General features: G+C 45.7%; 2 protein-coding genes across 12 annotated transcripts in view; one reads left to right on the top strand and one right to left on the bottom strand.

Moving 5' to 3' along the window:
* The window catches only part of LOC129833978 (arginase-1-like), a 17,549-nt gene extending 14,188 nt beyond the window's left edge, over positions 1–3,361 (top strand). For 9 of the 11 annotated variants that reach the window (XM_055899395.1, XM_055899312.1, XM_055898858.1 and 6 more), the window contains 6 exons: positions 1,081–1,255; positions 1,385–1,544; positions 2,142–2,236; positions 2,339–2,443; positions 2,580–2,716; positions 2,804–3,361. In XM_055899395.1, coding sequence (XP_055755370.1) covers positions 1,081–1,255; positions 1,385–1,544; positions 2,142–2,236; positions 2,339–2,443; positions 2,580–2,716; positions 2,804–2,967 — 836 coding nt within the window. In that variant the 3' untranslated portion in view covers positions 2,968–3,361. Of the gene's footprint in view, positions 1–679; positions 917–1,080; positions 1,256–1,384; positions 1,545–2,141; positions 2,237–2,338; positions 2,444–2,579; positions 2,717–2,803 lie in introns of those variants that run through there. The other 2 variants (XM_055899557.1, XM_055899477.1) reach the window with 2 other exon arrangements.
* Positions 3,248–15,435, bottom strand: LOC129833808 (prolyl 4-hydroxylase subunit alpha-1-like). Its single transcript, XM_055898655.1, has 15 exons — positions 15,268–15,435; positions 13,421–13,527; positions 13,093–13,189; positions 12,148–12,299; positions 11,499–11,636; positions 10,881–11,129; positions 10,317–10,528; positions 10,020–10,196; positions 9,354–9,424; positions 7,031–7,130; positions 6,425–6,478; positions 6,162–6,227; positions 5,891–5,959; positions 5,674–5,770; positions 3,248–5,503 (listed from the first exon to the last, which is right to left on the bottom strand). The coding sequence occupies exons 1-15, from the start codon at positions 15,282–15,284 to the stop codon at positions 5,433–5,435; spliced, it is 1,677 nt and encodes a 558-aa protein (XP_055754630.1). The 5' UTR covers positions 15,285–15,435; the 3' UTR covers positions 3,248–5,432.

Here is a 15,435-nt window from a genome sequence, read left to right as displayed (position 1 = left end):
GGTAGCCCCCTGCACACAGTATGCATGCCAGTGAAAGTGTGCTCACTCACTCACCCACCAGCAACAGTTGAGGGCACTTTGGGGGGGACAGGTGCTCTGTCAATGCTTAGCCTGTCTGTGTGCTCTATAGAGAGAATAGCAGACAGACATCTCAATCACTAACATAGTAACAAACACAGTAAAATAAGTAATTTATTTAAACTTCGAGAGAGCTCATTTGCATTGGCAAAATGGGGAGGATTCAACATTTTGCATCTAGGCAAAATGGAGGAGTTGTTTTACATTGCAAATAAGCTTAGAGGCAAGGACATTCAACTCTGACAGACCTGGGCAACTCCAGTCATCGGGGCCCTGATTGGTGTCACACTTGTGCCCCAGTCCCAGCTAACACACCTGACTCCAATAATCAACTAATCATGATCTTCAGTTTAGAATGCAATTATTTTAAATCAGCTGTGTTTGCATGGGTTGGGGGGAAAGTGTGACACCAATCAGGCCCCCGGGGACTGGAATTGCACAGGCCTGCCCGACGAGGTCCGGAGCCTGCTGGTTTTCTCTTCTACCTGCTAATTAATTGCACACTCCTGGTGTTCCAGATCTAAATCAGTTCCTGATTAGAGGGGAACAATGAAAACACAGTGGAACTGGCTTCGAGGTCCAGAGTTGAGTTTGAGGGGACTAGGTTATAACATGTACATGTCAAACTCATTCCACTGAGGGCCGAGTGGCTGCGGGTGTTTCGCTCCTCTCTTATACTTAATTGATGAATTAAGGTCACTAAATTAGTAAGGACCTCCCCTCATCTGGTTGCCTAGGTCTTACTTGTAAGGAAAAACCAAACCGGCAGACGCTAGGCCCTCCATGGAATGAGTTTGATACCCCTGATGTACATGGATGGTACATTGTAATTACTATGGTGATCCATTGATACCTTAATAATGAGAGTGTGTGGCTTTTCTTTTCAAAGTGATGCATTGAGAGCTTCTTCCTTGATTAATTTTGACACCAGATTACTGTAAGTGCATTGACTAATACATTTCCTTCGGTGACTGTTGTGTTGCCCAATCTCATCCTCCGCAGGCTGTGCAGTCAAAGACTATGGCAACGTGACGTTTGAGGAGGTGGCCAACGACGAGCCCATAGGCAATGTGAAGAGACCCAGAGCGGTGGGCAACGCCAACCAACGTCTGTCTGCTGCCGTCCACGCCGTGAAGAATGACGGACACACCTGTGTGATGCTGGGAGGAGACCACAGGTGTGTGTGTCATATCCACTCATATTAGAGCAAGAGCCCAGTGTCAACAACCAGCCAAAATTCGCAGGATTGCGGGCAGGGTGTTTTTCCTGACTATATGATATGGAATTCACTCATGATTGTGTCCAGTTTGGCGATAGGCTCGATCCAGGGGCATGCAGCAGCTAAGAAGGACCTCAGTGTGGTATGGGTGGACGCCCATGCAGACATCAACACACCCCTGACCTCCCCTACAGGCAATATCCACGGACAGCCCATGTCCTACCTCATCCATGAGCTGCATTCCAAGGTGATCTCTCTATCCTTCTCTCTCTCCTATTCCCCCCCAAAGGCATCCCCAAGTTTTAATATTTAAAATACTGTACCATACAAAATGTGGTTGTTTTGCCCTGCAACAGAGTTGAAAATGTTAGATCAGCCACACCTTGGTATTCGCAATACCAGTATTTACACAGTTGTGCAATGTCAGTTAATTTTGATGATTTACTGTAAGACTTCCTCTTCCTGTGCACGTCCTTGGTCATCATACATTTTTTAGGAATTGATTATAAAATGAAAAATGTTGATAGAGAATAGTCATATCAGTTATGTTTACGTTTTAGGTGGTGACAGTATATATTTAATTTAACCTTTTATTTAACTAGGCAAGTCAGTTAAGAACAAATTCTTATTTACAATGACGGCCTAACGGGGAACAGGTGGGTTAACTGTCTTGTTCAGGGGCAGAACGACACATTTCTACCTTGTCAGCTCGGGGATTCGATCCGGCGACCTTTTTGGTTACTGGCCCAACGCCCTAACCACGAGGCTACCTGCCTGCCCCAAAATTCTACATGGGTGTGAGCTACAGTTCTAGATGCGGACTTGTCTCCTTTTCTTTGATTAGATTCCAGTTCTGCCCAACTTCTCCTGGATAAAGCCATGTGTATCAGCCAAAGACATAGTCTACATTGGCTTGAGAGACGTGGACCCAGAAGAGCAGTATGTTTTTGCCTCTCATTCTGACTCATACATCGTATTATATAAGCTTGCACTACATCCATTTGTTTACTGAAGAATTAAAACAAACTCTTCTATTTATAGCCATATCCTGATGTTGCTGGGTATCAAAGGTTACTCCATGACCGAGGTGGATCGCCTTGGAATATCCAAAGTGATGGAGGAGACGTGTGACTACATCTTCTCAAAGTATAACCGCAACAATTTTGTTTTAATTTCTTGCTATTAATGGTAGACTACATCAAACACTGATAAATCAATGTGAATATTGGGCATTGATGTGTTCTGCTGGCAAAACACTGATTTGAATGAATTGATTTAACAGGGTGAAGAAGCCCATCCATCTGAGCTATGACATCGATGCCCTGGACCCATCCATCTCCCCGGCCACAGGAACCCCAGTAGTGGGAGGGCTGACCTACAGAGAGGGAATCTACATCACAGAGCACATCTGTCAGACAGGTGAGAGGTCTCTCACACACAGTAGAGGCTGCTCCAATGTGTCTGTGGTCAGTCAAGTGTGTGTTGAGCTGTGTTTCATCTCCACAGGGATGCTGTCTGCAGTGGACATGGTGGAGGTGAACCCAAAGAGAGGCAAGACAGAGGATGAGATCAGCTCCACGGTCAACACTGCAGTAGATCTGATACGTGGCTGCTTCGGAAAGCTCCGGGAGGGAAACCACCCTGCAGACTACAAGATGCCCCTGCCTTGAGCTGCCAACTACCACAGAGCCTTCTATTACAGTGAAGGGCTGTGGCCAGCACCACCTTTCTGCACTCCAAAATCATCTACTCCTTTTCTGTAATCTAGTTAACAAATTGCCTTTTGTATCAAATCATGGAGAGATTAAAATAGATACCATATTTTTTTCCCCAGAACTGCTTCAGGGTTTGGTTGGTATGAATATTGTACCCTAGGTAATATAGGAATACTTCTGCAGTTCCAGTCAATTGAGTCTGGTCTGGACAAATGTCACACTGACTCGCTCACACTGTAGTCTTCAGTGAACACTTATTTATTTAGAAAACATTAAATCTCACATGTACAATATCTGGCCACACATCCCATTATTACATTTCAAATAAAAATAAGGACTGCACCTTGGAGCAGAGGGGGCTGGTGGGAGGATAGGCTCACGTTGTTTCCATTCCAGACATCGTAATGAGCCGTCCTATCGCCTCCCACCAGCCTCTTCTGCTTTGGAGTGTATATAGCCACATTCTCTAACAGATTTCCCAGGGTCAGCATAGGCTTAAACTGTGGAGTGATGCATGGTATTAATAATCCTATTGATTCTTAGCACCATCTTTCATTCAGAGATGATGAAATCCTTTGATTATCAGACCAATGAATGATCAGGTAGGAGCTTTGCTTCAGTAACAAAACGGATGAGTCAGCACTTACAGACTGCTGTATTTCACCAAGGCAGAAAGAGGAGTTGGAGGAACAGACGGACTCAGACACAGTGGCTTTGAATGTCAGTGTTTATCTGTGCAGCAGTAATGTTTGCCCTGGAGTGAATGACCTCAGGGCTATTGCCCCGTGGCAGACATGGCATTGTAGATATATGCAGCATTTACCATGAATGCAAACATTGCCTTCCGCAATAGGGATCAAACACTGTATTAGATAGTCACTGTTCTGAGACCTGCCCCAAGTGTGATAATAGCCCAGACCCTGTGCATACTGTACTGTGTAAAACTCCAAGCATGTTAATGTTTTTTGATGGTAACATTAGAACAAGTCTTTGCCCTCACATTGATGCTTTCCTATCGAATACCTCAGGTAGTACTGCCACATTTTAAGGCGCATAAACAACTACAACGGTCATAATTTAGAAGCCTGGCCTGCATATAGTATCATCCTAATAACTAACCCTGATTGTCATAGTGCAACCAACCAATAAACCTCCATCCTTCCCATGAGCCCTCTATCTAGCCCCAGTCCAACCCGACACCAGTTAGAACATCCATTTTTGTGGCTCTGGCCAACATCAACCCCTGATTACAGGATCATTGGGTTGTCCCCCCATTGAAGTTGAAGGTCTGATATGTGGGGTCATCTGATTCTGACCTGTTGATGAGGAGGGAGAGGGGGACAGTGACAGTGCATTTATAACTGGTCTCGGTCATCTGTGTGCTGGGAAGCAGTGGGGGAGGAAGGGATTGGAGTGATGGTTAAAAGGAGTGGAGGAAGGGATTGGAGTGATGGTTAAAAGGAGTGGAGGAAGGGATTGGAGTGATGGTTAAAAGGAGTGGAGGAAGGGATTGGAGTGATGGTTAAAAGGAGTGGAGGAAGGAATTGGAGTGATGGTTAAAAGGAGTGGAGGAAGGGATTGGAGTGATGGTTAAAAGGAGTGGAGGAAGGAATTGGAGTGATGGTTAAAAGGAGTGGAGGAAGGGATTGGAGTGATGGTTAAAAGGAGTGGAGGAAGGAATTGGAGTGATGGTTAAAAGGAGTGGAGGAAGGGATTGGAGTGATGGTTAAAAGGAGTGGAGGAAGGGATTGGAGTGATGGTTAAAAGGAGTGGAGGAAGGAATTGGAGTGATGGTTAAAAGGAGTGGAGGAAGGAATTGGAGTGATGGTTAAAAGGAGTGGAGGAAGGAATTAGAGTGATGGTTAAAAGGAGCGGAGGAAGGGATTGAAGTGATGGCTCAAAGGAGTGGAGGAAGGGATTGAAGTGATGGTTAAAAGGAGTGGAGGAAGGGATTGGAGGGATGGTTAAAAGGAGTGGAGGGAGGGATGGTTAAAAGGAGTGTTTCAGGTAGAGGAAAAGAGTAGTGCACACCAAAACATGTAATGTGTAGGAAGTTGAAAGGGAGAAGCAGCTGTGTTGCTTGCTCTAATTAACTTAGTATCTTGTATCAAAGTCCCTGTTAAGGGTGAGAATGAAATAAAAAAAAGTTCCTCAGGTTAAGACAGCTGTGCAGTCGGAGTGTGCAAAACCCATGACGGAAGGCACAGACTGGGAGCGAAGCGCTTCGGACCCACTGGTGAACCACTCACACACACTTCAACTACAAACAAATGTGACATCACATGAGCAGCCAGAGCCTCAGTGAACACTGAGTTTTGGAGAGCAGGACGAGAGGTCAGAGGGCACTTCACAGCCCACAGAGCCAAGAGTCAGGAGGGTCCAGGAAGAGGGATGAGAGGAGAAAAGCGTATTCCGTTTGATCATTCTGACTCGTTCAGAGTGCAACGTCTTCTGAACTCCTGGCCTCGCTCGTGCATCCACTTGTTAGACACTGGAGAAGGAAGAGGAAACTAAGTCAGGAGGACATGACCAACAAGTACCCACTGTTAACTGCTGCAGCAAACCGTTAGCGGACCTGACAACCGTATCACTGCCCTCGGGGCAGACCTGAAGTTCTCAGGGTGTAGGAAATAGGATGTAATGAGAGACAGGTCGGCTCACCCCACTTGTTGCCCACTAGGACTGGGCAGGCCGCGTGCCGCGTGCTGTAGTCACCCTCTCCACTGGCAAACAGGTTATACCAGAACACTGCACTTCCCTGAAAAGTTTACACATACACAAAGCTCTTTATTTAGCATCAACATGACAAATAAATAAACCCCATCACGCACTTATCAGGACAATTATTCAAAGTGAACACCACAGCTGTGTGTTTCACCTTTTTGGGCCACACTGCAGCTCCCACATCAGTAAAGACAGTGGCTCCCCCTGAAGGCACGTCACTCATCTGCAACAGAGAGCCTCGTCAAGCCATCGCATCATACCACTTTAATACGAGTAAAAAAAAAAAAAAATCCAACCTAATCGAAACCCATTTCTTTTTAAATGGAACCTTTGAAATTAGATTTACACATGGGTAAAATGGAAGACCCAAAATTGTATCCACATCTATGAACTAGAGCTGAAATAGTGAATTGCTTAATACTAACGTAAATGAGCCAGGTGGCGATACGGTTCCCGGTGCCCAGCTCCTTAAATGCATCCGGTTCATCTTTCTACAAAGACATGGAACATACACAAAGGTTCAATAACACTAACAGTGAAGTCAAGGAAAAACTGCCATCCACATATGAACCCACTAGCAACAGTTGATGCACGTGTGCCAGCCATCAACAGTCACCCACTGGCTCTCAGTCATACAGCATAAAGGTCATAGTTCCCTGACCAGAATAGAAAGAGAAGCCTTATTTACCCGTCCAAAGTCAAAGTGGGGCTCGTATTGCCCGCCCACGCCGTAATTTGCCACCTGAGGAGAGATGAACAGAGGACAAACTCAGTGACAGATGCTGTGTTGTCATTAGTACACTCGTCTAGTACTTTGGTAGGCTCTTCCTAAGTAGAAAACAGCAGTAAAATTGATTCCTTTTGCATTCATTGCTTGCACTGAGTTTTTATACAGTTGCTATAATAGGCATACTGTATAAAGGGAAAGGGGGGATACCTAGTCAGTTGTACGATTGAATGCATTCAACTGAAATGTGTCTTCCACATTTAACCCAACCCCTTTGAATCAGACGGGTGCAGGGGGCTTCCATAATCGACATCCACGTCTTCAGCGCCCGGCGAACAGTGGGTTAACTGCCTTGCTCAGGCGTAGGACGACAGATTTTTACCTCGTCAGCTTGGGGATTCGATCCAGCAACCTTTCGGTTACTGGCCCTACGCTCCTCCTACCCGCCAATGTATATTCACATCATTGGTTGCTAAACTACACAGATGTACTGCCAGGGTATCCCCTCCTGCCAGTGCTCCAGTCCTACTAAAGTCCCTCAGCCACCCTGATATTCGGTTGTGTTACCTGTAGCTCCTCTGCAGTCTTGACATTCAAGCCGGTGATATCCTCAATGCGCTGGTTTATCTTGTCCACTACTGGATCTTCGTAGGCGGTTAGCCATGCACTGTGATAAGAGACAGAGAGTTTCAGAGTAGCAAAATACATCTTTATTTAGCATCAAAATTGCAGTCAGGCAGCTGTAAAATGTTATTCTAGATTGGTGTGTTAACAGTTAAGATAGCAGCATGGACAGCATGTGGTAGCAGTGTAGGTTAGAAGGGGTATACAGATGTAGGATCTTAATTTGATCACCCTGTTGCAGGAGAGCTTTCCTGCAATACAGGAAATGTAAAACGTGTAGTGCATTTGAGGTTTAAAAATGCTTCGGAAGACTTGATTTTCCCTTACGAAAAATGCATCGACCCCTACAATTATGATCCACATAATTCACATTTCCTGTTGCTGCAGAATTGTTTTCTTGCTGTAGCAAACTGGCTCAAATTAAGATTCTACGTCTGTAGGAGAAGGAAACAGGCTCGTTGAAACAGGTGAAAGAGAACTCCATATTTATCCAGTCTCAGGGCAAAAACATTAAAAACGAACCGTTTCTCACCAAGGAAGTTGGGGCATTTATGAGGAAGTGACAATTTATGAGTTTGGGCTATTCATTTAAACAAACAGAACCCAGTCCCTTCTGTCCCTCTGTTGCAGACCTTGCTGTTTGAAATGTATAAATATAGATTGAAAAGCTATGGAGTAACAGAAGATGCTGGTAAGTGTCCAGCAGGGAGCAGAGTTGACTGGGGAGACCAATATCTCATCCTTTCATTGGGTAGGGGCCAAGCCTCACTTCAAAACATGTTGAGTCAGACAGGCCCACGTCTCAGGCGCTGTTTACACTCCCTCATTTAACATGAATGTTAGATGAATAGGAAATGCCTTAAATTGCCTCAATCTATTCATTCTGAAGTATACATGTGCGAGTGTCCTCACTGGATGACAGGGTTATGTTGGAAGTGCTGTCATTAGAGTCCGGCCAGAATGCTGGCTCACATCCTTAGATATAAATACTCTATCAGCTGCTATATAAGCTGTATGGTTACAAAAACATTTTCTGTATCGGAGTGCTTCATTAAACCATTCATCTAACAAGAAGAAAAATCTAGAGCCTAACCGAGAACCCTGATAACTAAATGCCCATAAGATAATTCATAAACAACATTGAGCAGGTCAACTGCAGTTAATCTATTTCCACAAGGGGGCGCTCTATAGCCACACCACATTAATCAGGCTTGAAGGGAACAAATAGGCAGGAAGACCCCTTTCTACAAGAGGAGATTCCACCCGTACACTGAAACATCATTCTGTGAGATGCGCCAGAGCCTGCACCCAGATAACAGAAAAACTCCTGTTTTCAAAGAAAAAGAGTAGGAAAAACAGCCGTTTGCCACTGCATGGATTGTGTTGTCATGTCGACCTGATGGGTTGGAGAGGAGGGGAAGTGATGTCATTGCAGCAGGAGGAGAGAGGTGGAAAGGTAGGTGTATCCGTAAGTAAAGTTTCACAAAAGGGGGTGAGAGGTAGGGATGAGGAGGGCAGACAGGGCCTCATGCAGGCCCCTCTCCGTCACCTTTGACCCCTTACCTCTTGGAGACTAATGGGCTGTAGTGAGTTTCCCAGTTTGGGGGTCATGCACGGTGGTACGCCTTAGCTAGTATCCCGGATGGTTCACATTACAGTCACAGATCACAGTGAGGAGGACAGAGACACAGAGGAAGAGGAGAGACGGAGAGATAGAGACATCACTGAATGATCAAGCAACTGTATGAGAGACAGACTGACACTAGGCCAGGGCATGCGGACCATCAGGTCTAAAACCATTGCAGTACATGACTTGCAACTTGTAATGGTCACAGCCAAAACTTAAATGAGACGCTACCAAAGGTAGAATATATAAAACTGGCCTGGTCGCACCCCGACTACTGTTAATGGCATCATAACAACGGGTACTGGTCTCCTGTTCCTCCCTCTTGTTATGATCAAAGCAGTGGCGGGACATCTTGGCAAGAGCGCGGGCCCAGAGGGACTGAATTATACCTTCGAAATCAACCTAGCTTCCAATATACCCAAAGTGTCTACCATCTCGCAGGAATGTTACTTGTTCAGGCAATATTTCCCCAAACATACAAACTGTCAATTTAAAATCCGTTATAATCCCTCTACGCTTAAATTGCAGAGTTCCCGATTAGCTGTTGTGCTCTTGCCAAGGTTCCTGCCCAAGCGGAGAGAGAGGATGCGGTGTGCGGAGGGGTACAGCGCTGTGCCCATCCCTGTCTGCTGGTCTTACCTCTTGCTGATGCGATAGTGAGCGGTCTCCAGTACACCAGTAATGGGGTTGGAGATGGTGGCCCGGCGCAGCTGTGGAGCCAACAGCCAACCGGCAGAGAGGACACGGGTTACAGGGACAATCCCTGTTACACACTGACTGGCTGCTGGACCCACATACACTACGAGGCTACATTAAGTCTGTGCTGTGTGTCCCTGCTGGGCCCCCTTACCCTCTCCAAGAGCTGAACTCTAGCTTGAGTTAGGGATCTCTATCATTTACATTAATACACGATTCATGCAAAAGTCTGAGTTATGTGTTGATATGAAGCTATGACTTAGTTTTACCACTCGATTCAGTTATGACCTTTCGAGTTGATGTTCATTGCCGAGTCAAAACTCACTTCTAGTTCTAACTGCTATCAAATACTACTCTATGTACCAAACAAATGGGATGTTGCTCTTATCCAGCCAGTGTGTAACAAATAAACACACACGGGAACACAGTCAGGTCCTCGTGCAGGGTGGGCATCCCCAGTCTTCTTACGGCAGCATGCGTCTCAGACACATTCTAACATCTACCACACCTAAGGTTGCATCATTTCCCCCCCAAAATTATCCTTATTATAATTCTGGAAAACCACACGCCAGACCCAGTCTTCCCCCGGAGGTTGAACTTTGAACTCACCCTGGGTTTGGCAAGCTCTTTGACCTTCTCGATCTCGCTGTTGGAGAGGATGTCGTGGTAACGGATGATGCGTGGGCGGTCCCACTCGTCCTCCTGCTTGACGGGACCCAGCACGTACAGGGGGTGGCGGTTGTTGTCAGAGTAACGACAGAACATACGACTCTGGCGACGCGGGGTCTGACAGATGGAAGAGAGGGATACAGATCATACATGATCCATAGGGCCACCCGAGCTCCCCCCACACTCTAAAACATATTTCCCAATTAAGGTGCCTGTGGTACAGTTAGTGGCTCTCACCATCTTGATGCCTTCGCCACGACACAGCTGTTCATATTTCCTCCTCTCAGGCAGGTAGTCTGCAGGTCTGCCCTTCTTGTCAGATGCCTCTCTCTTCTCCCGCTCTCTCTTCTCCTTCTCCTTCTGGCCCTCCTCCGCCTCCACCTTGTTCTGCTTGGCCAGCTGGTACTCAAAGTACTTCAGGTTTCCGTTGGCTCGCTGGTGGGCAGAGTCTGAGAAACACAACAGACTCGGTTAGGACAGAAGATGAGTCTACTCAGTATTGTCCTGCGCAGTACAATCAAGACATGAAAAACAAATATCACACACATACTTGGGTGACAGTACTTAAAAATGTATTTCAGTAATCTGACTAGGTTGGACTGGTGAAAGCCATAGGGAGGTAACCCCGTTTTCAGTTATAGATTCAGACACAAAGTATCAATTTCAAAAGTATTCAAACAGGCCCTTGGCGTTACATAATGTACAAGTCATAAGGTGAATGCACCAATTTGTAAGTCGCTCTGGATAAGAGCGTCTGCTAAATGACTTAAATGTAAATGTACTACAGCAGTCTCCACTCACCCAATTTGAGTAGTCTCTTGGTGTAGTCCAAGGCTCTCTCTAGCTCCCCCTGCTGGTAGATGGAGTAGCTGAGGTAGTCTAGGATGGTTACCATGTCCACGCTGGACTCCTCTCCCCCGTCCAGCTGTTTCAGGGCCTGCTCCATCCACAGCTCTGTGTGGTAGTAGTCAGCATCAGAGTAGGCGATCTTCCCCAGCTCAAAGCAGTCCTCCACTGTCATAGGGCTCATAGCGACATCCTTATTGGTTCCTGTGTGTAGATGTTAACATGTGCAGAGTGACACACACATCTCCATCTCAGCAGCATTTGCATGCAGTTCACTTATATGGCATTTCAAGCATCCATGTGGACTAAATGGGGTGTTCCACTGCATGTAGTGAGCACGGTGCACGATTTCCCCCTGCAACAGTAGGAGCAGCCATCACTGAAGCTCTACCATAACCTCTGCCGGCAACACGTCCGCTGCTAATCCACTCTTGGTATGAAGCTCCCACCGCGTGCCCTAAACCCCTAGCCAGCCTCTCCCTGCCTGCCCCTCACTAGGCAGTTCCCCCATGGAGATGGTGAGCGTGTCTAGCCAGTAGATGCCCTAAGCCTCTACCTCCCAGCCCCACTCACCAGGAAGATCCCCTGAGGAGATGGTGTGTGTGTCCAGCCGGTAGGTGTCCTGAAGCCTCATCAGGGCCTTGGCTGCCCCCGTCTGGTCGTCATCATTGGGGAAGTACTGTCTCTGGATGGTCAGGTTAGAGATGAACCCTGGAGTATGGGAAGGAAAGATGGTTAGGAACATCAATTCTACCATCTTCACACAGGGTGGTATAGATGCTAAAAGACGCTTGGAGAACAATGGCATGACGTCATTGTTTTAGCACTATCCGCTGAGTTGTTAAACTACGGCACACTACATGGTTCAATGTGCCAATAAATCAGCACAATCTACTCTGAAGCTAAAATTGGGACTGTGTGTACTCTGCTAATGAACATGCATACAAAACAATAAATATTGGAGAGCAACGTACAATACGGTGAACTTAGCAAAACGAGGAATGTGGTAAGTGCATGGAGGCCGTCATCTATATGCACTTCAGTTATTTCATTCATCTCTGTAGAAACAGACCCTGTTCCATCACTTCAGTGATTGCTAAAAATGCAACATGACTGATTATATTGTTTTTTAAATTTTATTAAGTTACTTAGCAATAATTGAATCTTTATGTGGTAACATAGCATTTAGTCATTAGAATAGAGGCGTATGAGTAACCCTGACCATCAGACATGTCCTTGAGGACCAGGCTCTCCAGCTCTCCCCACTCTGTGTTGAGCCTCTTCATCAGCTTGAAGGCGTTGACCGGGTGGCCCAGGAAGCCTTCTGGGTCCTGAGTGGCTGTGGCCGACAACACATCCAGCTTCTCAGCCCACCTGGACACACCATGGAGGGAAAAGGCATTCAATATAGGCAACTCCTCTTGACCTGCACTGTTGGAACTTACGATTTTCACTGTACCCTGTGCACGTGACTAATAAAGAAAGAAAAACAAGTGACTCAGAAGCAAACCGTGAATCATTTTCAGATGCACGTTTACATATGACATGCAACTTCATATATGAACTCATGTATAAACTCCCACACACACATCCATCAGCAGCATTGAAAGGCAAAAAAAGAGAACAGTTACATCATGTCCTGCACGTGACACACCCTGTTGGTTTATTGTGTCATCTTCATAGCCAGAGAAACTAGGTCTCTGGTTAGCCAGGCCCATTGTAAGCTAGAGACATGGCAATATGACACCCTCTAAAGACATGTTACAGATACCGGTAGTGTCGTGAAGCAGGATATGTACACCACCGGAGGCTGGTGAGGGGAGGATAACTCAGCGTAATGGCCGGGACGGCGCAAATGGAACGGCACCAAACACCTGTAAACCATGCGATTGATGTACTTGACACCAGTCCACTGATTCCGCTCCAGCCATTACCACGAGCCCATCCTCCCCAATTAAGGTGCCACCAACCTCCTGTGACGTACATTCCTCTCTTTGACAGTCTTTATAGCATGGTGCCTTGTGGGAGAGAGCAACGTAACCAAGAGCGAGAGAGTAGCTATCTGGGTATTGGGGCTCTCACTTTATAACCTGCCAGAGCCTGTGACTGTGGGAGACAGATGGAGAGATATACAGAGACTGCCTGTGCATCGGGGCTCTCCTCTCACTTTTTGACCTGCTCTAGTTTGTCCTCCTCAGCTCTGATGTAATCCTTCAGAGAGGTGACCAGGTCCTTCTCTGTGTACAGCAGATCGGTCATCTGACCTAGGGAACACAGTGAAACACATAGGGGTCAGAAGTTCTACTAGTCCTTCTATGCGTTCAACATTGTAGACATGTTTGTAATGTTCATGTCGGTGATAAACAACGTCTTTCATAGGGAGCCAATGGCGTTCAAGCCAATGTTTGTGACCAAGACAGGCTGGAAGCGAGGAAACTACTGAATAAAGGGATCAATAGAGAGATGTTCATGAAACGAGAGGACATTTAACCTACCGATGGAAGTGAAGAAATCTTTGTCAGCGGAGGACGTGTAGAGTAGACAGGTCAACAACACATAACAGACTCCCCTCAACTCCATCTTTGCACTGCCGCACAGGGGTCTGTAAAACGAGGTAGATGAGTTGCTCGTCCGTTACATATCATATTAATACCTGTGAGATGTTCGGGCACTTGGACACACTATCCACTGATGATCTCATGACAGGAAACTTCTGAAAGACATATTTTTATGAAACTAACAGCTGCAATCAAAATACTTCTGCGAGTCTCGGCATGCTAAGTGGCTGAGCAGAAGCTTGTGAAAATGTGTTGCCCACACAGGGGATACAGCTTTGCCAGACTTGCCTTCAGAACCCACCGAGTCTGCACGCACCAAGTGAAGCCACTGCTGGCTCACGCACCCTGCATGGCCCTTTTCACTGCTCTCACAAGGCCTTTGTTCTTTACACAACTACTACTGTGTCAGCCACGCTGCTAAAAAACAACACTTCATAGACTCAAAGCGGGGATTTTAAATGACTTTGTCTATAAAAAACATATTTTAACTATATGTCTAGCTAAGAGGTCAGTACTCCATTTGACCAGAGGGCATTTGAGGCTTTAGGGTGACAGAGTACAAGCTGGACAGTGAGAGCAGCAGCTGCATCCCAAGGAGAGCAAGGGGCAGAGGGGGCGGGGGCCGAGGTAGAAGGGAAAGGCTTGATTTCCCTTTTGGGCTGCTATTTACAACGAGCAATCAAATACCTGGGAGAGTACACAAACGGCTGGCAGTAGGTGCTGTAAATAAATAGGCCAATGAGCTTAATTTCCTTTTATGATGGTCTGGATTTGATTTTGGATAGATAGGTACCCTTGAAACAGATGTGCAACAGGTGAACAGAGGCCCAGGGCAGATGACCTATCACCCAACCCTATCTAGGTAAATGAAAAGTAGGTCTTTCATCAAAAGGTCAGGAATGTGTGAGATGTGACCCAACAAGACTACAAAGAGCTATTAGATTAAGAAAACTGGTGAGGAGATGCAGAGGTGATGCATCTGTGCCTGCTATTACTGTTCACTAAAATAAAGTGTAATTGTTATATAATACATTTTAAATTCAATGGAGAGTATGGACGTCCCAAGGCCCCCAGACAGCAAGGACCCTACAATTGTGGAGAGGTTCAAACCAGGGAGTATAATTCAGGGAGACAAGACTGCCACGTACATGCCCCTCCCCCCATCGCAGGGATTTTTGGGAGCACCATCAAAATAGATTTCCTAGCCTTGGAGTAAACCATACTGCCAAAAACTAGAGTTGACTGCAAATTAATGTTTTAACATTTTTTATGGGCTTGCAGATATGTTTCTGTACATTCTAATTAGGCAATTATCTACTCTTGAAATGCCAACATTCTCGGCGTTGCAACATGTGAAGAAATCTTTGTCAGTGGAAGATGTGCAACAATGTATCTACCAATTGTTTCCAGCAACATGTTACTGTCACACGTAGCAAGTAAATAAATACTAAGGAGATTAAAAAATAATAAAATCTGCGCATAGCAAAATTTTACTCCAGCTGCGACACAAAACTTTTTTTTATACCTTAACACATTTTGTTCCTACTACAGCAGGCCAAATATCAGCTGCGATAAAATTAAAATAACTCAAATGTATTGTTAAATTTGCAACAACGATGTGACTGGCAATTTTACAATGTAAATTAGCGCTAAAATCAAGGTGTTATTTCAGAGAGGGATGCAGCAGACCAAAACGAATGGTCATAGTGACTGTAACGTTCATCTAATACTTCAGTGAGCAATATCATGCAGTAATTTAGAACATCAATTACATATTTCGGTACCTTATTCCGCTCAGCATTTCTGTCGGAAGAGGGTTCAAATCCCCACGTCGAATGCCACCGCTGTTTTCTCAAAATCCTCGGTATTTTGAACTGGGCTGCGGTTAACTGGTAGGTTTATGTACCGGTTTCCATTTTCTCTTTATTGCCATTATACAGGATAGGGAATGT

This window comes from Salvelinus fontinalis, chromosome 1 (genome assembly GCF_029448725.1).
Source record: "Salvelinus fontinalis isolate EN_2023a chromosome 1, ASM2944872v1, whole genome shotgun sequence".
Taxonomy (NCBI): Eukaryota; Metazoa; Chordata; class Actinopteri; order Salmoniformes; family Salmonidae; genus Salvelinus; species Salvelinus fontinalis.
The sequence above is the reverse complement of the archived record's forward strand: the minus strand, read 5'-3'. Positions and strand labels throughout refer to the sequence as shown.